Source organism: Rhododendron vialii, chromosome 13a, assembly GCF_030253575.1.
Source record: "Rhododendron vialii isolate Sample 1 chromosome 13a, ASM3025357v1".
Lineage (NCBI taxonomy): Eukaryota > Viridiplantae > Streptophyta > Magnoliopsida > Ericales > Ericaceae > Rhododendron > Rhododendron vialii.
Genome location: NC_080569.1, coordinates 4,478,905 through 4,499,226, shown reverse-complemented (window position 1 = coordinate 4,499,226; position 20,322 = coordinate 4,478,905). Strand labels below are relative to the sequence as shown.

Below are 20,322 nucleotides of genomic sequence, written 5' to 3'. Positions count from 1 at the left end.
CGCAGTCCACGCGCCCATTACGAACGTGGTCATCATTTTCTCAAAACCCACATAGAGATTCGGTAGTACTCTCTGCACTCTCACCATCTCTCTCTCTCTCTCTCTCTCCACAAACTCCCTCCTCTCTCTCCTCCAAATCTTTCCCGTTATACCCCGCTCGCTCCGTGCCCTACTGCGAGCGCACACATACACGCCCGCTCCTCCCTTCACTCGTCTCAAATCGGAAATGCTGGTAAATATCTTCTCCTCTCGCGACTCTGTATTTTCTTGGAATCTCTTGTTTTTTTTTTTGTTGCCATTTTTAGCTTTCTTGACTGTTTTTAAATGCACGTTGTTCGAAGAAATCGGTCTGTGTTAATTTAGTAACGACTCTTGATTTCTTGCTTGAACGGGAAAACTGTGAAATCGCCTGTTTCGTAGCTGTTCGGTTCTGTATTTCTAGGGTTTAGGGCTTTGGGTCGCCCGGCCCAGTGCATTTCTTTTTCTCGGCCTTTGGACCACATTTGGTGGAACCTTCTATTTCATCGCCATTTTTGGTTTGCTTTCCTATTTTTATCTGACAGCATACTCCCATGCATGCCATATGTCGATTTAAATAAACCAATCGGTGTCTAGACTTTGAGTTGAGTGAATTCTTGGGGCTTATTTATGCTCCCATTCTTCAAGATCCCTTTACTTATTTAAGCCAATGATGTGCAGTGGTGATGGTTTGTCCTTTGATTAGGTTATGGTTTGTATACTTTAAGAGCAGTGTTAAAGTCACTAGGCGCTAGTTGGACTGTAGAGGGGCGCCTAGCGCCTAGAGGCAAACTAGTCAGCTGACTAGCTCCCTAGACAGTTGACTAGTTGGCGCCTAGGCCGATTTTTATCTAGGCGTTGGACCCCGCATAGTGCCTAGTCAGCGCCTCGACCAGTTTTTAGAACAGAGTTTAAAAGAAAGAGCAAATGCCAACTCATATACTGAATTTTGACAAAATTATGTACTTAGTGGTGTAATTTTCTTTTGCAGTCTCTGCACAGAGATGGGTTTTTGAGTGGTTGAGCTATTGGCATTTGGCAAATCGATAGCTTAATTTGTCTGTTTGAGTGATTGTAGCCTGTTGTCACTCCTCATTGTGTTTGTGCTTTACTTTTTCTTTGTTTTGTTTTCATGTGTAATTGTTATGGTTTGATCGCTTGAGCTATTTTTCTGAGGGCTTCTACTTGTGTAATTGCTGGCTACTTTGGTTCCTTTTGCTATTTTCTTTTGTTTTCTCTTGGAACTCGAGGCTGGGAATAACTTTAATGGATAAAAGATTCTGGTTTGGGTTTTTGGTCAATCCTTCAATTCCAAACTATGTGACCAGTAGTGTATTCCTTCTTTGGGTGTGGTAACTATATTGTTCATTCATGTTTCTAGAAAGAAAAAGGGGGCTATGTTGTGTTTTTCTGCCGCCGGTTTTCTGCATAATGGTATTTGTGTGATTTGTGAAAGTTGACATGGTAAGAAGACAACAACTCGAATAGTTTGGATCATTTTGAGTGTTGAAGAATACTAGTCCAAGGATGTTGAACTCTTATCATGGTTCTTACTCTTTTTCCCTCAGTTGGATGGGTTTATTCTTTGCTGGCCATCCTTATTATTCTCTCGTTAGCATAGTTACAAATGAGTCATGGGCACAGGGCTTCGGAGGCTGGGGTTTCATTGGTTGATCTGTAAACAAGTCTTGTCCATAATCCTATCGTAGACAGATTGAGATATTGCTATTGGATAATGATGAATGATAATTGCTGAATTTTTGAACCTTTATTTACATTGTTCATGCTTCTCTTGGTGGTATTTAGGACTGAGCTGTGATGTCTAAAATTTGGTCTCTGTGTTGTGATAGCATCTAACATGATAAATATATAGTGCCACTCAATTGTTGACGGAGCAATATATTGTCGACTGAGCAATATTTTCCCTCTTTCTTGCTCACAACAATCATAGGATGCCAACCATCATTTTCGTAGTCTTCTATTGTATGCTGGACAGCTTGAGTAGAGGGTCACACGTATGATTCCCCCTTGTTTTCAAATAACGCTTCCATGACTTTAATAGTTCTGGTATTTACCAGTGTTGGTATGTTTGTATCATTCAGATACCTTACCAAATGAACTCATTTTCAGCTCAGTCTTTTACTTTCAAGGGCAATTCACAGATATATTATTACGTTCTTGCCTGTCCTTTAAAACTCGTCCATCCTTAACAAGGTCACTGATGGAATTACTATGGGCTGTTTTGTTATTCGACAGGATTATGTGATGCATGTATGTTTCTGTTTTCTTTATGCCTCTGAGACTTGTTTAGATATCTTGAAAAATTTCAGGTGCATTGGATGATTGGGAACTTATTTTAGAGAATATTGACTTTGAGTTAAGCAATGGCGCCGAATCCAAAAGTTGTGAGTGCATTTCGTGCTATGAGGGTTCTTGGTATCAGTGAAGAAAAAGTGAAACCAGTTTTGAAGAATCTTCTGAAGCTGTACGACAAAAATTGGGAACTTATTGAAGAAGAAAATTACAGAGCTCTTGCAGATGCTATATTTGACCAAGAGGAAACTCAGGTTGCTCTCTCTCTCTCTCTCCTCTCTCTCTCTCTACCTACCTACCTAAACTGACAGCCATCTCTGTGTTGTTAGTCTGACTGTTTGGCTCATTTCTTGTCTATTCATTTAAACTTTATATGGTCCCCTGACGTTTGTAGTAAAATTATTTTACCTGATCTTTCAGGCGGTGGAGCAAAAGAATGAACGTGAAAATGCTGCTGTATGTGGCCTATTCCTTGTACCTATTCAGGACGCCCTTGCGTAATTTCCACGAATTTCCACTTGTTGTCGTGTCTATTGGTTCTTCTCTTATTTTTGTGTTTTATTTTTTTCTTTTCAATTGAGATTAGCAAGCAGAAATGGAGGAAGAAGCTGAACCACAGGAGGAGCCTGAGCGTCCCTTAAAAAGGTTGCGCTTACGGTACCAAGAAGGTCATGCTTCACCTTCTTTTGGTAACTGTAGCCCTAGATCGGGTGGAAATTCCTTAAAACAGCCAAAACCTGAGGAAGATGGACTACCTCAAACTTCTCCTCCACAACAGTCACATGACATTGCAGAGTCGTTTCAGCCTAATGTGGCAAATATAGGGGCTGGATCCCCTCCCTTGTCTCCCCTGCCACTTGTTAGAAACAAAGGGAAGCAACCTGTCTTGTCTAAGCCATTGTCAATACCGGAAAGATCTGAACCATCTCAGCCAGGTGCTGCCAGCAGAACTCAACTCAAAGAAAAAGGAAAGGAAGCCCTCTCAATTCAAACAGGTCCAAGAGATAAGAAATCATTTTCTGAAAGGTCACCTCATGCAGTGAAGCCTGGCATTGTTCTTTCACCCAAACAGCTGGCGCCTAGTTCTATTACTTTGATCGAGCCTAAAGATGAGCCAGTCACTGATGACCTGCCGCAGTTCGCGGTTCCTCTAACAGTGATCACTCCAGGTATATCTTGTTTCCTGTGGTTCAACTGCAACTTTTATTCTAAGGTTGCTGTTCTGTTAACATAATGGGCGTGTTACTGCTGGTTGGCATCTATTAGAAGATGATAACCTGTACTGTACTGTTCCTTGCAATTTTTTTGCCTTTCTGTTGGATCGACTTTGTTTCCTCAAATTTTTACAGAGCCATCAGGTAGAGAAAACTCTTCTGGTGGAAATGGCTCTATCAGAGGGGCTGATGGTCCTGGACTCGTCTCATCTCAGCACGCAAATGGAAACATTCGAAGTGATGGTGTTCCACCTTCATCAATTGAAAGGAGAATCACTCGCCAGCTTGCAAAGGCTTCTTGCTACTCAGAGATTGCTTCCACTCCATCTCGAGAGGTGAAAATTTATCTCACGTATTATTTGTTTCCTTGGAAGACCTGATTTCCTTGTGCCTAGTATTGATGTGTTTCTCAAAATGGTTGAGGATCGTTGTCTTGGATTATCTTAACTGTTGGGCCAATGTGAGGAAACTAATGAAAGTTATGTGGGGGTGCTTTCAGGAACTTGGTACTGACTTTTTTCATGTATAACAGGAAACCATAGACGTAACTCCAGCTGGTGTTTTGTCAAAAGAATCTAAAGCACTGGATATGGGAACAAGAGGCAAGCAATTTGGTCCTTCTAACGGATCAATCAGTATCAACTGTGCACCTGAAGAAGCTTGTTCTGGAGTTCCAATACTTCCACCATCATCCAATGGGATGGATGACTGCACAAAAAAAGATAAGAATTACACTGGGAACACCTGTGAAATTGATATGGAAAATGAACAGAATGGGCTTGACCATGAAAATTCTCATAGTCTGGGGGTGGTTCAGCGGCGAAAAATGTCTCTTCGAGATGTTAATGATATAGCAAAAGGACAAGAAAACGTTGTAATACCATTGGTAAATGATGTTAACAAGGAGTATCCACCGTCTTTCCAGTATATACCACAAAATGTGCTTTTTCAGAACGGATATGTAAATTTCTCTCTCGCTCGGATTGGAGAAAATTGTTGTTCAAATTGTTTTGGGAATTGTTTATCACCACCAACACCCTGCGCTTGTGCAAATGAAACTGGTGGTGATTTTGCGTACACCTTAGAGGGCTTGGTCAAAGAGGACTTTTTGGAAGAGTGTATTTCGATGAATCGCGATCCTCAAAAGCACTGCATGTTTTATTGTAAGGAATGCCCGCTGGAAAGATCCAAAAATGATGATCTTCCAGAACCTTGCAAGGGTCACTTAGTTAGGAAGTTCATAAAAGAATGCTGGTGGAAATGTGGCTGCAGTAAACTGTGTGGTAATCGGGTGGTACAACGCGGCATAAACCGCAAGTTGCAGGTGAGAATTTGCTCCTAGTATCTTAAGTTTTTTTCACCAGTTGCTAATGGAGGTACATTGTTTTTCATATTACTACTATTTAACTTCAAACTCTATGAAATAGTTTTGCACAAAGTATCATCTCGGTAAGGGTTCTCTTCATAAGAGAGGCTTGGGATCTTTTCATATTCTGCAAACCTTGCTTGAGTAATATCTCATGTCTGTTTACATTTCATGGGCTATGATTGGTACACTGTCCTCCTTTCCCCATGTTCAGGTGTTTATGACTCCTGGAGGAAAAGGATGGGGTCTCCGTACCCTAGAGGAGCTCCCAAAAGGTGCCTTTGTTTGTGAATACGTTGGGGAAATTTTAACCAATGCTGAACTCTATGAGAGAGTCTCACAAAGCAAAAATGAGGAGCATGCATACCCTGTGCTGCTTGATGCTGACTGGGGTTCAGAAGTAGTTTTAAAGGATGAAGAAGCTCTCTGTTTGGATGCAACAAATTATGGGAATGTTGCAAGGTTTATCAATCACAGGTAAGTTCTTTAGAGGGCAAAATCTTTTGTGCCTTTATCTTTTCTGTCTGAAAGACCCGCATTAGTTACTCCTCTGTCAATGCCTATTTTGTTTTACTGAGACTTTATCCTTTAGCTGTAATGTATATGTTACATGTATATTAAAGATGCCTAGAGGTCTATCATAATTTGCGCTTGCATTTAGACTAGAACACTAACTTTTTTTCTTCTTATATTCTACTCTTCTTTATCTTTATCAAGTTAAACCCTCATTTGGTTGTAGTTATTAAATAGTTTATTTTCTTATTCTGCCAGATGTTTTGATTCAACCTTGGTTGAGATACCCGTGGAGGTGGAGACCCCTGACCATCACTATTATCATGTATATAACCCCAGACACTTCACTGCTTCATTTTGTCTTTGGAAATAACTTGTGGCTGGCCCGGTCATTTATGTTGGGAAATCTAATATAGTTTATGTTTTACCTCCATGCAGCTCGCCTTCTTCACAACCAGAAAAGTGGATGCTATGGAGGAACTTACATGGGTAAGTGGGTTTCATGCAGTCTATGAGATGAGCATGACCAAATTAAAGAGTGGGTTATGACTAATGGTCGCAGTCCCACAAAGATTAGGCGCTCTCTGACTCTAAATCTTGCTTAACTAGACTGTCTGCTATGATAAAGTTTATACATACAACATCATCTGCTGTGCGTGCACGTTTCCCTTGTACATTCAATCGATCTTGTGCGTGCATCCCCAAAATATATTTTGTGCATGTTTTATATTAATTTTGTTTGCTTACAACAAAGTGTCTAAAGTTGCTTGTCAACTCAAAAAAGTAATTATTTACGCTAACCATTTTAAACTTATTTTGGCGGCTTCATGTGAATAAAACATGTGAGGATTTGTATTTACTTCCTTTACTGAGATAGTAAATCACGTGTTTGCAGGATTATGGTATTGATTTCGATGATCACGATCACCCGGTCAAGGCTTTTAAGTGCCGTTGTGGCAGCAAGTATTGCCGAAACATCAAACGTGCGAGTAGTAAGTGCTTACATGTTGTGAATTTTTGCTTAGTTTTTATTGGTTACAGCAATTTGGGTTTATTAGTTTGAATGTGTCATAGAAAAGTTGGATCTATTTTGTCATTCAAATGATACAATGTTCTCATTGTAGCTTGTCTGAGAGATCTTTTTAGATTATCAGTATAAACATGTTTGCACTCAGTCTGTCGGTTTTCTTTTCTATACCACTTCCCATTTCATACTTGTCTTGTCATTGTCCTCAGTAAATCTTAATATTTTAGCCGTCCTTTCCAACAAGCTCCCAAGGGAATACGTGATTCAGTTTTGACTAAATATAGATTCTTAAGGGTATAGATGATTCAGTTTTGCCTAGTTAATACACTCCCATCACAAAATTCTCTCTGATTCAGCTGCTGCTAATTATGATTTGTTCTCTGGCACAGGATCTAGATCCACAGGGAATCGAAGATGAACATGTGAGGTTCATGGAGCCTTTCACAAGAATTGGTTTGGTGCAATAACTCGACTCCCCTCCCAAGGCTGTAACCTATCAGTTGACTGGGTTTCAAGGTTATTTTCAAAGCTTTGAGAAGTCATTTTTTAGGATGTGTACGGTTCTATGTGGCTGCATGAGGCCCAAATGGCCCCAGTCTCTTGGGGTCAAATTGTATAAGCAGGCATTCAGCATTGTATCAATTCTGCACTTCTCATAAGCTTTTCTGCCTCCATGACCGTTGTGTATTGTGTTGTACCATAGGGTAACTCTGCCGAAACTATGGGTTCCTTGTGTTCATTTCTGGGCTTAAGTCCACCCGCTTTTAAGCAAAGCTGGAAACTTTGGAATGTCACCACCTTATTCGGCCTTTTCGGTTCGTTATCAATGACAATGCTTCATTAATTGAAATAATTTGTTCTTAGCTCGAGTGTTTTGCTTGGAATTCTAGCTAACGTTGCTTTTTGCAATTTGCTTTACTGAGGAGTCCGTCTTCATGACTGTTGGAATTGCATGTCCCTTAAATAGTTGCTGGAATTCGCATATTTTTTCTGTAGGAGAATTGTTCTTTGCAGCAAGGCGAACTTCAAGAAGTTTTTTCAAACGACTTGCCTCTTCCTTGTGGGCCCACGATCTTCTCCAAATGTGCAGCGCGCTCCGATTTTTTAGATTGCGGAGAAACGTAGTACTTGTCAGTTCACTCCTATGCATCTTCCCTTTCTTTTTCTTTTTCATATCAGACGCCGAAGGAAAAAAAAGAAAAGAAGAAGAGATTCTTTGAGACCTAACGGCCTGTTTGTTAACGGTCAAAGGGAGGGTATAACATAGTCCCGGATATGGCAATCCAGTCCACCCATATCCGGGGTTTGGTTGCATTTTCAAAGCCAGAAATTTCGCGGAGAAACAATCATCGTTGTATATTTCATTGGCTGTAAGTATTTTCAGTTTCTACATCTGTCGATAGGCCGAAATTCTTTCGCACAAGAGGAGGAGAACTGTTTAAAACATCATTTGTGACGATTTAACAACATATACAAGGTCTGGGCTCTATATCCAATCAATGTTCCGAAAGAAAGCTTCATAAAACAGGAACCTGTGCATTTTTATCTACCGATGACAGAGATGTCCTATTGTGAGGTTGAGAGAGGAACTCATGCTCGCAACCAGAAGGCATGACAGGTCGAATGCTACTTGGATTCAGCGGGAAAAGAATCTTATAGTAACCATCCATAATTGCTCCAAAATTGCAAGTTGCCGCGACCTTTGGAATCTGTATGGGAAATGAAAATGCAAAATTAGCCATGCAGCGCAGAATTCGGGTAAATAAGAGCAACGCATCATGTAAAAAAGCGACTACAATGGATCCACTGCCACATCCAATCAATAACATCAATAACAGCAACAGTTGGTTTTTCTTTTTATTTCAATCAAGATGATACAGGATTTTGCTCGATTAGACTGTAAAGCCAACTTCAAACACACACAAAAAAGAAGAGAGAGAGACTCTTATAGTATAAATGAGCCAACTGAGAAGGTTTCTCTCAATCTGTCAATACGAGTGACAAATTCTTCCGCTGAATTTGGAACAGGATTAGTTCATACTTCATGGCGAGGATTCTCCAAACCCGATCTTTATGCCATACAAAATAGAGACACAAGAGTCCCAGACCAATCAGGCATAGGAGGAAGAATTGAAATTCACCAATTCAGAAAGAACACAGTCATCTACTTGATTTTCAATCGTCAGAAACAAAAGCAGTAGCAAGTTCTTTCAAGGATCACGCTCAAAGTTCATCTAGCCCCCCAGATAGTCAACCATGACAAATTGAGAATCTAAATAGGGCCCCCTCTCTATTTATGAAGAAAAGGGAAAACAAAAAAGCCTTTTTCCAACGCAAGTTAGATTCGCTATTTCATATGGGACAAGTCTAATGGAGGAAGCATGATAATGTGCACATAAATTGATTTGGGTCTCTAGGCCTGCCCTCTCTGATGCCATTTGACTTTGATTTGAGGGCATGGTTTTACAACAAAACGTCCTTGTAGCTCCTCGGTTTTTGGAGGTTTAGAAGGGCCACTGTTTTAGTGGTATTCTGAGAGCTGCCACTTTGTGCATATATTGCCAAATGTTAGGTCTGTCTCCAATCATCCCCGTTCATACCCCCAATGATTGGGGACTAGATGGGTTATGTTATGTTGTTGTTGTTGTGTACAAGTCTAATGGATACTGGAGCGGATAGAAATGTTAGCTTAAAAAATATATGCCACACGGTTGCACACCCTTTGAGAACAAAAAATGTACAATACTAGCTAAACCCACCCCATTCTACAAGCATATACTAGTCACAGAAGGAGTTATTACCTGGTATATATCGCGCATATAGGCATGAAGGTTTGGATATTCGATCAGCTTTCGCTTTGTGCATTTGAACAGAACATTATACACAAGATCAAACCTAATCAAAGTTGTAAACAGGCATACATCTGCTAGTGTCAACACATCTCCACACAAGTACCTAGAATTGCCCAAGTGATCATCCACCGTGTCCAATGTGCTAAACAACTCATTTACCGCGGAATCATATGCTTCTTGACTCTGAGCAAACCCACACCTGCACGAATACACCACCATAAAAACATAAATTCTTTTACAATTTCGACATACAATTTCACTAAGACAATCAAAACGGGAACCTGAATTTCCCCACTCGGGCCACTCCAATGGCATTTTGAATATTCAGCTATATGCGACCATAATTCAATGCAATTAACAAGCACAGTTTCACCATTTCAATCATAATGCAATATAATTTCAACCCAATTTCGATCATGATTGGGATTGTGGGTATTCAAGCACCTATGCAAGTAATACAACCGTATTTCTATACAAGAGTACATACAACTTCACTAACAAAATCCCAATGCAATATAATTTGAACCAGGAATTTCGATATGATTGGCATAATACCTATAGACACCATTGTTAACATTTGGGTATATAATCCGATTCCACTCCTCAATCTTTCTCTTCAACGGTGGCGGTGAAAGATCCAAATCAGGATTGCTTGCCAACCCATTCAACCCCGAATTGAACAATTCAATTATGTCATAACTCTCATTACACACAACCTCCTTGCTCTCCACATCCCAAAGCATCGGTACCGTGGACCGGCCATTGTACCCCCCTCTCCGAAGCTTATAAACCTCTCTCACGGTTTTACACCCATTTGCACCGTCCAAGCCCGGGACAACTCTATCCCCGTCCGGTATAGCCCTGCCCTGGAACTCCCACGACCCGTCCACCCCCGGCGACGCAACCGAGACTGGCACGGCGGTTTCCAGGCCCTTGAGGGCCCGGACAACGAGGGTCCGGTGGGCCCAGGGGCAGGGCAGGCCCACGTAGAGGTGGAGGGCGCCTGGTTTGTTTTGGAGGGTAATTTGGGAATTGGAGCGGAATTGGGAGGTGGGTCGGGTGTAACGGCCGGTGGGGTCGGAGGGGGCGAGCTGGGACATCATGAGGTGCCAGGCGGCGGACCAGGTGGAGCGGACGGTGGAGATGAGGAGCTGGGGTGGGAGGGAGGGGCCCCACAGGAGTTTGGTGAGGGATGTTAGGGGGTTAGGGTTTGGGGTTGGGTTTGGTTGGTTTTGGTTTATGGACATTCTAGGGATAAAGTGGCGTGATTTGAAATGGGTTTTGGTGGTGGCGGTGGGGAAGGGTGGGGGAGAGGTGAGGAGGGAGGCGGCGCAGGGCATTTTCTCCGGTTAGTTTCCAGCACACAGTTCCGAGCATCGAGTTCAGGTTCACAAGCAAGTGGGATGCCAACTTGCCAAGTAGCTCAGCTCCAAAAGTTTAGACAGGTTAATTGGTAAGTTTGCTCCACGCATCCATCGTAGTTCAATTCTTGAAATCAAGCTGCGAAAAAGTGACTTCTTCGAAATTCTCAAAGTTTCAGCATAGATAGATCCGGAGTAATATTTGTGTCAAATAGACAGACATAATTTTACGAGGAGAATAATTTTACTGTGTCTTGCAGAGAATAAAATAAAGATTACGTTGTGGCTTTTAAATGGACATTCATGATTTTACATAATGTTTTACCAGTTTCAATAAAAAGATGAATTTATCATCTCAGCAAACTTGATCCAACTTGCAAAAAAGTGAAAAACCAACACACAATAGATGGTTTAACTGATTAGACTTTATTGAACAATTATTCTAGCTTAGTTGGCCATAGTGGCGATATCAGTTCGTTGGGTTCGATTTTTTGGAATTTTAGCAACCGAAATATCGATTTGGTTTTCAATATTCACCTATCAAAATCGACCAAAAGGAATATTTATTTTTTCGGTTTCGGTTCATTCGGTTTTCGGACGATTTCATTCGGTTTTCAATTTTAAGTTATAAGCCTCTTTTAGGTCTCAAAAAATGGTACAAAGTAATGATTCACACATATATTGGGCCCATTTAGGCTTAAAACGCAAGATTTATATGTCTTAACACACTACAAAATACATAAAATTATGATCCAAAATTTTATTTTTTGGTAAAACGGAAGTAATCGGTTCGGTTCGGTTTTCCGGTTGAAATCTCAGTAAAACCAAAAACCGAACCGAAAAAATAAATTTCTATAAATAAAAACCGAACCAAACTGAAATTCTCCCCCAAACCAAACCGATTACTTTGGTCGGTTTTTTTGGTTTTTCGTATTGCCCGTTGGCCAAGAGTCTTGTATCTTACTAGGAGTTCAAATCTCTCTACCTGCCTATAAGTGTTATTCCCTCATAAGAGCTTTTCCTTTCTTTCTTCGTTTCTTCTCTATGATGGGCATATTTCTTATATTGGTTGAGTTATTGGACTTGATTATCCGTGGACTCTCACAGTTGATGCAGTGTCCCGAGTTGATACTATTTACTTCAAATATGGTGCAATAATCTCTTCTATTGATTGAAAGAAAAAACTAATTAGACTTTGTTGTACACGCTATAAATATCCATTACCTATATGAAACTTAATAAAAATGTATCTTTTTTTTTTTTTTAACCAGTTTTCTACGAATTAGGAGTAGTACTTGGCGTAATAATCATAGGCAACTTAATAAAAGTGTCTCTTTTTTTTTTTTAAACCAGTTTTCTACGAATTAGGAGTATTACTTGGCGTAACAATCATAGGCTACACTCTTGGTTCCTTGAACTCACCTATAAGGCTATAATAAAAGATTATTGAAAATCGACTCAACAAATGCTTGAGCTAAAGCACATTTTTTAAACGCTAATGAAATTTTAAAGTAAAGGCATTTTTTTTTTAATACAAGATTTCGAGTAAAGTTTGAACAACCTCATGACGAAGTGATTCAAGTCCTAAGTCACATGCGCTTGGGTGCAAATGCGGCTTCAGGGAGCCCGACTGCAAACGTGAAAACTTCTTTCGAAAACTTCTGAAGACAACCAATACTCGTGGGTGCGATAATTGAGAGTGCGAGTCCGGAGCGATGATGCAAAGATCAATGGGCATTTGATCGGAGGCTATTTAGGTAATTCACTGGGCATTTGGGCCTGAATGGACAGCAGTAATTCAGTCCAGCCTAACTTCAGCTTAACAGTCCAAACCCAAAAAAGCCCTAACAAAACCCTAGCACAGAGAAATAGCTCCACCACCATATAAATCCCTCGCGCTCCCCAAAGGGAGAGAGAGAGAGAGAGAGAGAGAGAGAGAGACGGCACAATGTCGAAGCGAGGTAAGATCTGATCTCCCTACGAATTCTTCAATTTCTATCTGTTCATGGATTTTGTCGGTGACCGAAAGATGGACGACTGACTAGCTCCGTTTGCTTCGGCGTTTGTTTTTTGGCAGGTCGCGGAGGTTCGGCGGGGAACAAGTTCAGGATGTCGCTGGGTCTACCGGTGGCGGCGACGGTGAACTGCGCCGACAACACGGGGGCGAAGAACCTCTACATCATATCGGTGAAGGGGATCAAGGGGAGGCTGAATCGGTTGCCGTCGGCCTGCGTCGGTGACATGGTCATGGCCACCGTCAAGAAAGGCAAGCCCGATCTCAGGAAGAAGGTCATGCCAGCGGTCATCGTCCGCCAGCGCAAGCCCTGGCGCCGAAAGGACGGCGTCTTCATGTACTTCGAAGGTCATTTGCTTCACATTTCGTGCTTTTGTGTTTGTGATGTTTATTTATAAGATTCCTTGGTTGCTACTCCATATCGCTTAGAGAAACTAGCCAAACCTCATGTTTTCTAGTTTATTCATTTTAATTAAAAACAAAAACGTCGTGTGTGTGTGTGTGTGGGAGAGAGAGAGAGAGAGAGAGAGAGAGAGAGAGAGAGAGAGAGAGACCATTTTCCAATCGAATTAAGGTTTATCAATGGCTTCAAGATGCTTTGATAATAGAGAGGAGTGAAGAGGCCGGAAACCATATTTATATGCTGCCGAGGCAACAGTGGCATGTTAGATGTGGCGATTTACTGTAGCAGATGTCCAAAGTAGCTAGAGGTACTTGAGGCTGTTGGAGCTCCGTTTTTGCTGTGGAGGCTCTCTAAGTTAGCGAAAAGGGGGGAAGTAATAGGCTGTTGGTGATGCCGTCAGGGTGGTAGATAGATAACGTGTATTTTGTATTGAAATTATAACTTATTTGGCATTATGTGCATATCATCTTATTAATCACTTTAATTTGATGTATTGTTAAGTTACTATCATAGTTGTCAAAAGCGCGCCTAGGCGCCAGGCGAGGCGAGGCGCACCTGTTGCGCCTTGAGGGAGCTCAGGCGCAGCGGCTTCAATAAGGCGCAGCTAAGGCGCAGGAGGCGAGGAAAAGCGACAAGGCGAGAGGCGCACGAAAAGCGCGCTTCTTTTAAAATTTGATCTCAGCCCTAGGATTTTGAAGATCTAACTCTCGCCGTTAGATTTGAACCAAAAAAAACACAAAAGGGTTTCAGCCGAGTGCCTCTCTCAGTCGATCTCTCGCCTCTCTCACTCGATCTCTCATCTCTCATTGCTCTCGATCTCTCATCTCTCAATGCAGACAACCTCTCACTGCCGACGAGCTGCCAGCGAACTGCCGACGATCTCTCACTGCTGCTACCGATGATCTCTCACTGCTGCTGCTGTCGGTTGATCACTGCTGCTGCCGTCGGTCGTTCACTGCTGCTGTCCTCGATCTCTGTCTCTGCTTCGTCCATCTCTCTGTCTCTCGTCTCTCTCCTGACCTGAGGTCTCTCTCTCTCGTATATCTTTCTAAATTTCTAATATATATATATATATAATATGTATGCTATTAGTATATGACTGAAATTCTGAGAAGGATATTTATTCTAATATACATATGTATGCTATTAGTATATGACAGAGAAGGAAAAAATAAAAATAGGAGAATAGAAAACAGATGGCTGATTTTGCCCGATAAAAATAAGAAATACGTATGTATTTGTGGCTATTTGACATTTTATGAATATTTTTATGTCTCTTTTGGATGGTAAACTCATTAGCTTGCTTGAAATATTAGTGTGTGCTATTTTTTTCTATTTTTTTCCGCATATGTGCGCCTCGCTTCAAAAAGGCGCGCGCCTCGCCTCTTGCCTCTCGCCTCAGGCCCAACAGGACTTTGCGCTTCGGTGCGCTTTTCGCCCGTGACAACTATGGTTACTATATAACTATTACCAATGAATAGATTAAACTGAAGATACAACTCTTTTATGTGTAATTTGGATGGCAAATTTCTTTATGTGGAGCTGTCGTTATTGTGTGGTTTGATTTCTTTGTTTTCATTTCATTCATACGTTAGTAGCTGGTGGAGAATGAGCCTTTGGACGCTTTAGTCTTTTTCCTGGATACTGTTACTGTTTGAAACCGTTAATAGCTGGTGAAACTGTTGGTACTTTGGAAGACAAAATAGTAGCTTACTATTTTGGTTGTATTCTTCCTGTTTGCGAGCTATGGGTTGTCAAATTTGAGTACTTGTGTTGGTAAGATTCTTCAGTTATTTTCTGAGGGGATAATTTGGGTGGTTCAGGACTTGCAATTAAAGTTGGTTGACACCAATGTGTGTAATGTGCTACTATGAGTACTCCTAAAATGAACCTAATCTGCACCCACAGGTTTCTTGTAGCCACTATGTAAATGTCATGAATCTAAATGTTAGTAATCCAAAAATTTAGGAGTTGCTGAAAAGCCGCAGTCCGTTAATTCGTTTTTTTAAGGCAGTTCTTTAATTCGTTCAGTAGACTTCTATCAGCTTTAGAAGGATCCAAATATAACTTGGTTCATTGGATTTTGCACTGATATAAGAGTTCTCTATGCAGTTCCGTAAGTTAGATAATCTTGCAATATGGAAATCAATCCAACGACAATGCATTTAATTTCGTGCTATAATGATTTTAAGTATTTTTTTTTTGTTGAAGTTCATAGTTGTGTGGCATATAGTCTTATAGATCATTCCCTTGGATTGATGAAAAGTTTGAACTTCAATTATGCCGTTAGATTCATGTGCAATGTACTTGTGCTTGTGGCAATCAATCTATTTTTCTCCTCTTATTTTGAGTTGGTCAATTCTAAGAATCTTGCTTTTGTGGTAGATTGATGTTTTCTCAATTTGTTTCTTAGTGTCAAGAAGGTTGCATTTTGTAACTGGATATTTGTAAGTTGCATGTACTACCTCTCTTTAATGTTGCTTCTTAGAAAGGCGAATGACTACTTTACTAGTTGGTCATTCATATCGGGAAGCATACATGAATTAATTTGCCAGTTTTAAACAGCATGATGTTCAATGTTGCATTGTGTTACCTGTCTGCTGGTAAATTTCTGTTTCTTTTTTTGTAGCTAATAGAATCATATGGTCACTATTACTTCTTGCTAAAGTGTGCTCGCAACCTTTATTGTTTTTTGCTTTTAACTTAATATAACCAACCACTCTCAATGATCGTAGTTGAAATGCGAACTGGATTCAAATGCCAATTACTGTTTTGATTAGCTATAACCTTTGAAGCGGTACTTACTGCTACACTTCTGTTTTTCATTTGTGCAGATAATGCTGGTGTTATTGTGAATCCTAAAGGAGAAATGAAAGGTACCTTGTTATTTGTTTTACTTTTTTGGGATAAGTGGATTTGATTGCTACTTGATGGCACAAAGCCTTAGCATACACATCTCGATATGACTCGTGAATATCAAAGAAAAGAATTTGCTCGGTTGAATTGAATTAGGAGAATGAGAAGAATATGTATCTCGAGTGTAGTATACTGTAAAGATATGTGTTTGTCTGCGTGTAAAGCTTGTGTGTAGTTACTCTAAAATGGGCATTTTTCGTTTCTGATTCAGCTCATGTTCGGATCTCAGTGGTGATCTGGATGTGAGTTGTGATGAATTTCAGTTTGGATTTGTATATAATTCAACAGTTACTTTTGCCTCCTTAATGGAATTCCCATGCAGCTTAGTTCTATATTTCTTACCAAATAGAAGCCAGATTTTGGTGTGCTCAGACTTCTGTATCATTACCGTTCAAGTCCTCAGGGTACTTTAGATTCTGTAATTTTAGTTATGATACGTTTCTATGCCTGATCTGGGGAACTAATGACATCTAATCCTGACTGGAGTAGGCCCAGTACAAAACTCAGTCTCATATATGTAGGCCCAGTACAAAACTCAATCTCATATATGAAATGATGAAATTTGTTTCTCAATAATTCTGTCGCTTCAAAATTTCAAATATGTAGCATGCTCTTGGGATTTTCATTAGTGATTCTATTTTGGTTTTCTGCTTTTGTAGGATCTGCAATAACAGGACCAATTGGAAAGGAGTGTGCCGATTTGTGGCCGAGGATTGCTAGTGCTGCAAATGCTATTGTTTAGGAAAGTTGATGAATGATGAATGTTTGGAGCCTAAGTTTTGTTTGTTGAATCTAGACTTTGTAATGTATGGCTTCGTTTACATAGTTGCAGTATTTGCTTTCGGCTTAGGGGCCATTGTCTGAACTGAGAGGTTTATTGAGGTTGATCTTCTTTTTTAGAGCTTATGTGATGCTTCTTTTGGTTATGCTAGTTTCTGGTGTCTGCTGTGCAGTATTTTCGTATCTTGTCACTTTGCTAGATGTAATGGTGAAGAAGAAAAGGTTGAGAAAGCGGAGACTTGTCACGAGTAATTTTTTTTTTTTTTGGTGGCAATGTTTATTTTCAGCAGTGTTACTGGTACAGATTTAATATCTGTACCAGCATGTCCAAATTCTTTGTTTATGATCCTTAGAAAAAATTAGCTCGATCTGGTATTGGTAAGGGCGTATACAAAACATCCAACTTTGTTAATTCAGGCCTGAATTTTGGAACGAAGTTGGATGTTTTGTAAACGCCCTTACCGATGACTGATTGAGCTTAGTTTTTCGAGGACCATAAACAAAGTATTTTAAACTAAAGCGGCTCTGATCATATTTTTTAGACCCAAAAAAAGTCTGTACGCAATGGTAAAGATTTTATGTATGTACCATTATCATTTCTGGTTTGCTTTAACACACTGCATACCTGATTATATGTAGTGAATTGGATGGTGTTCTTGATGTTTGTTACACACTGCGTACCTGATTATACATTTGTGTAGGTCGCGTTACGAATTGGATGGTGGTGTTGATGTTTGTTTTAACGCACTGCGTACCTGATTACACATTTGTGTAGGTTGTGTTGCGAATTGGATGCAACCGTACCTGAAAGACATCTGAATGAGGTGATTTTCTTGGGTGAAACAATGACATGATACATAATAGGTGCGGTCCATTTGAGTTCTGATGATCAAAATTAAAGAGATGGGTCGTCTGAAAATTGTTTCTTGTGGGGATTTTTGAGTCTATTTGAATCTTTTGTATCTGCATCTTTTACTGCATAATCCGATCGATTTTTTTTACAAATGATAATCTGACTGAGAAATCTTAGGCCCCGTTCCGGAACGATAAATAAGTACTCCCTCTGTTCCTTTTTTTGTGTCCAGTATTTCATTTTGGACTGTCCCTTAATAAGTGTCCATTTTGTAAAGTTTGGGGGGTAAAAGTTGGTGTATTGTCTATTTTGTCCCTAAAAGTAGATTTTATTTTGAAAAGTTAGTGAGTAAAAGTGTAATGATGATGGGAAAGTTGAGGAAAAAGTTGATGTGAAAGGTGTAATGATGATGTCTTTTTAATAAGTTGGAGTTACGAAGCAGGACACTTAAAAAGAGACGGAGGGCACTTAAAAAGGGAAGGAGAGAGTACTTATTTTTTAAGAAGACAATTTCAAGCTCAAAAATCATGTGCTTACGCAAATAATTTTATCACTATGAATTTTGTTTGATAGATCTCATTAAGATTTTTAATATGATGCAAAAAAAATTGAAGAATTATTTTTCATTTACATTATTTTTGAATTTGAAAATATGAAATAAGTACTTATTTTTTAAGAAGTGTTCTGGAACGAGGCCTTAGTATTATACTTTCAGGATGGAATTGTATATAGAAGGTGTTTTGACTTGATTATTTTAGTACTATGCAAGTGGACCCATTATTTACAGATTTGGCAAAGCTTCCTCGGCCCTTGCTCCCCAATGACAGACCCCGATCGAGTATCCATTCGTCACGTTTGATCCGAATTCTGGGTCGCAGTCAGCTCATTCGGAATTCGTGGCGATTATTATTAGGACCGTGTATCTTGTAGCTCTTGTTGAGAAAGTCGTCCAATTTGATCGGATGTCAGAAGATACAGTATCATACGTCAGAAGATATGTTAATTAACTACATAATCATAACATAATCAATGAACGGTTTACTTTTTTAAATTTAATTGTGCCGTTCCTTTGCAAATGCACTGATTTTCCACGTAAATGAAGGATCAGGCTGATTTTCCACGTAAATGAAGGATCAGGCTGATTCTCCACGTAAATGATCTTCTTGATGAAAACTACGGAATGAGGAGTTCCAAACTTCCTTATAGCATTTACAGCCCTTAACCTCAAATTAAGAGACACATAAATTTCTACTCAAATACTGCGAGAGAGAGTATTGTGTTTGCTCATCAGAGTGTTTCGTACCGAATGACGTTTTTTTTGAAAATGAGTGTCCGAACCACACTGGACATGACCCTCTCCCCTCTCATTCAGCTTCTATCCATTCACTTTTTTTTTTTTAAATGAGTGTCCGGATCAATTTGTGTGCACCTCTATCAATTCATCTTGTTTCACTTTCGTATTAGTGGGTCATTATGGGTTCCACTTAAAACTTGTAAGAGCATCTCCGGCCCCATTTGAGTGAAAATTTTCAAAAAAAAAAAACCGTCATTTGGTATGAAACACTCCGATGAACAAACACATACTCTTGCAGTGTTTGAGTAGAAATTCATGTCTCTCTTAATTTGAGGTTAAGGACTGGAAATGCTGTAAGGAAGTTTGGAATTCCTCATTTCGTAGTTTTATTCAAGAAGATCATTTACGTGGAAAATCAGTCCAATCTTTTTCATTTACGGGGAAAATCAGGCTGATCTTCTTTTACGTGGAAAATCAGCTTGATCTTAAAAAAAGTGAATGGATAGAAGCTAGCTGAATGAGAGCCGAGTCCTTGTCAAAATCCACAGTTTGTACACATGGACCGTCACATTATCTCCTGAAATCCCAAAGCTTCCTCGGCCCTTGCTATCCAATGACAGCCCAAAGTGTTGCTATCGAAGGGATCCGATCTTTAGGTCGTTGCCAGCTCACTGGGGAATCACTGTAACGATGATGATAAGGACCGTGCATCTCGTAGCGCCCGTTGAGAGTCATCCATGTTGAAAACCAATTTGATCGAACGTCAGAAGATATACTAATTAATGATAGTATCATAAAAATAATTAAATAAACGGTGTACTTTTCCAAAGTTAATTGTGCCGTCCTTTTGCAAATGCAATTTATTCATATGCTATATAACTCTTGACCTTTGATTACGCTGAAAAGTCAAGTAATTTATTTTTTGTCTTTATTTGAATTTTTTTTTCGTATTTGTTTATTTTGCATTAAATTTTTGTGATTTATTGATTTGTCTCGACAAGAAGAATCGGAAAGGTAAAAAATTTTGATCGAAATTCATAATTTTTTAAATAAAGACAAAAATAAGTCAATAAGTCAACTTTTTTTTTTACTTATTCTTGTCTTTTTGAAGAAAATTATGAGTTTTGATAAAAAAAAATTTACTTTTCTAATTCTTCTCGCCGAGACGAATCAATAAGTCACACAAATTTGACTCAAAATTATCAAATACGATTTTTTTTTGAATAAAGACAAAGAAGTCATTGTTTCACTTTTAAAGCCAAATTGGCCCATAAACAGTTTACTTCTTAGAGCATCCCCAACCTATCTCCTTCGGGCGGGAGATAAAGCGGAGCTCAAAGTGAGGAGGGACCACTTAAGGGCGGTCTCCAAAACTTTAACTAGAGAATAAGTGACATA

General features: G+C 39.7%; 3 protein-coding genes, 1 long non-coding RNA gene and 2 other non-coding genes across 8 annotated transcripts; 4 read left to right on the top strand and 2 right to left on the bottom strand.

The window, feature by feature from the left end:
* The first annotated feature begins 70 nt into the window (after positions 1–70).
* LOC131313207 (probable inactive histone-lysine N-methyltransferase SUVR2) lies at positions 71–7,314 on the top strand. 3 transcript variants are annotated; one of them, XM_058341385.1, is made up of 12 exons: positions 78–234; positions 1,155–1,207; positions 2,349–2,585; positions 2,752–2,787; positions 2,918–3,500; positions 3,681–3,880; positions 4,078–4,869; positions 5,126–5,388; positions 5,683–5,749; positions 5,863–5,913; positions 6,320–6,416; positions 6,841–7,314. In XM_058341385.1, exons 3-12 carry the CDS (start codon positions 2,403–2,405, stop codon positions 6,867–6,869), a joined length of 2,301 nt encoding a protein of 766 aa, XP_058197368.1. In that variant the 5' UTR covers positions 78–234; positions 1,155–1,207; positions 2,349–2,402; the 3' UTR covers positions 6,870–7,314. The 3 variants fall into 3 exon arrangements, with proteins under 3 accessions (XP_058197366.1, XP_058197367.1, XP_058197368.1); XM_058341383.1 differs by lacking the exon at positions 1,155–1,207 and having other exon boundaries at positions 71–232; XM_058341384.1 differs by lacking the exon at positions 1,155–1,207 and having other exon boundaries at positions 76–232; positions 2,330–2,585.
* Positions 6,841–10,846, bottom strand: LOC131313208 (uncharacterized). The gene is made up of 3 exons (XM_058341386.1): positions 9,859–10,846; positions 9,253–9,502; positions 6,841–8,160 (listed from the first exon to the last, which is right to left on the bottom strand). The coding sequence occupies exons 1-3, from the start codon at positions 10,641–10,643 to the stop codon at positions 7,969–7,971; spliced, it is 1,227 nt and encodes a 408-aa protein (XP_058197369.1). The 5' UTR covers positions 10,644–10,846; the 3' UTR covers positions 6,841–7,968.
* LOC131315461 (small nucleolar RNA snoR100) lies at positions 8,820–8,927 on the top strand. The gene has a single exon (XR_009196789.1). It is a non-coding gene; the product is annotated as a small nucleolar RNA snoR100 (small nucleolar RNA).
* A 1,608-nt stretch (positions 10,847–12,454) lies between the features above and the next one.
* On the top strand, positions 12,455–16,928 carry LOC131313205 (large ribosomal subunit protein uL14). The gene is made up of 4 exons (XM_058341381.1): positions 12,455–12,625; positions 12,742–13,026; positions 15,916–15,957; positions 16,657–16,928. Exons 1-4 carry the CDS (start codon positions 12,613–12,615, stop codon positions 16,737–16,739), a joined length of 423 nt encoding a protein of 140 aa, XP_058197364.1. The 5' UTR covers positions 12,455–12,612; the 3' UTR covers positions 16,740–16,928.
* On the bottom strand, positions 13,543–15,907 carry LOC131313206 (uncharacterized). The gene is made up of 2 exons (XR_009196104.1): positions 13,923–15,907; positions 13,543–13,881 (listed from the first exon to the last, which is right to left on the bottom strand). It is a non-coding gene; the product is annotated as an uncharacterized LOC131313206 (long non-coding RNA).
* Positions 15,558–15,692, top strand: LOC131315422 (small nucleolar RNA snoR137). Its single transcript, XR_009196751.1, has one exon. It is a non-coding gene; the product is annotated as a small nucleolar RNA snoR137 (small nucleolar RNA).
* Positions 16,929–20,322: the final 3,394 nt, after the last annotated feature.

Excerpts from the sequence above, each read along its gene's own strand:
- LOC131313207 (XM_058341383.1), top strand. The coding sequence starts at position 2,403 with ATGGCGCCGAATCCAAAAGTTGTGAGTGCATTTCGTGCTATGAGGGTT. Across the intron at positions 3,501-3,680 it reads TCTAACAGTGATCACTCCAG|AGCCATCAGGTAGAGAAAAC; the intron begins GTATATCTTGTT and ends AAATTTTTACAG. Across the intron at positions 5,750-5,862 it reads CTGACCATCACTATTATCAT|CTCGCCTTCTTCACAACCAG; the intron begins GTATATAACCCC and ends ACCTCCATGCAG.
- LOC131313208 (XM_058341386.1), bottom strand. The coding sequence starts at position 10,643 with ATGCCCTGCGCCGCCTCCCTCCTCACCTCTCCCCCACCCTTCCCCACC. Across the intron at positions 9,503-9,858 it reads GTTAACAATGGTGTCTATAG|GTGTGGGTTTGCTCAGAGTC; the intron begins GTATTATGCCAA and ends GTATTCGTGCAG. Across the intron at positions 8,161-9,252 it reads ATATGCGCGATATATACCAG|ATTCCAAAGGTCGCGGCAAC; the intron begins GTAATAACTCCT and ends TTTCCCATACAG.
- LOC131313205 (XM_058341381.1), top strand. Across the intron at positions 13,027-15,915 it reads CGTCTTCATGTACTTCGAAG|ATAATGCTGGTGTTATTGTG; the intron begins GTCATTTGCTTC and ends TCATTTGTGCAG. Across the intron at positions 15,958-16,656 it reads TCCTAAAGGAGAAATGAAAG|GATCTGCAATAACAGGACCA; the intron begins GTACCTTGTTAT and ends CTGCTTTTGTAG.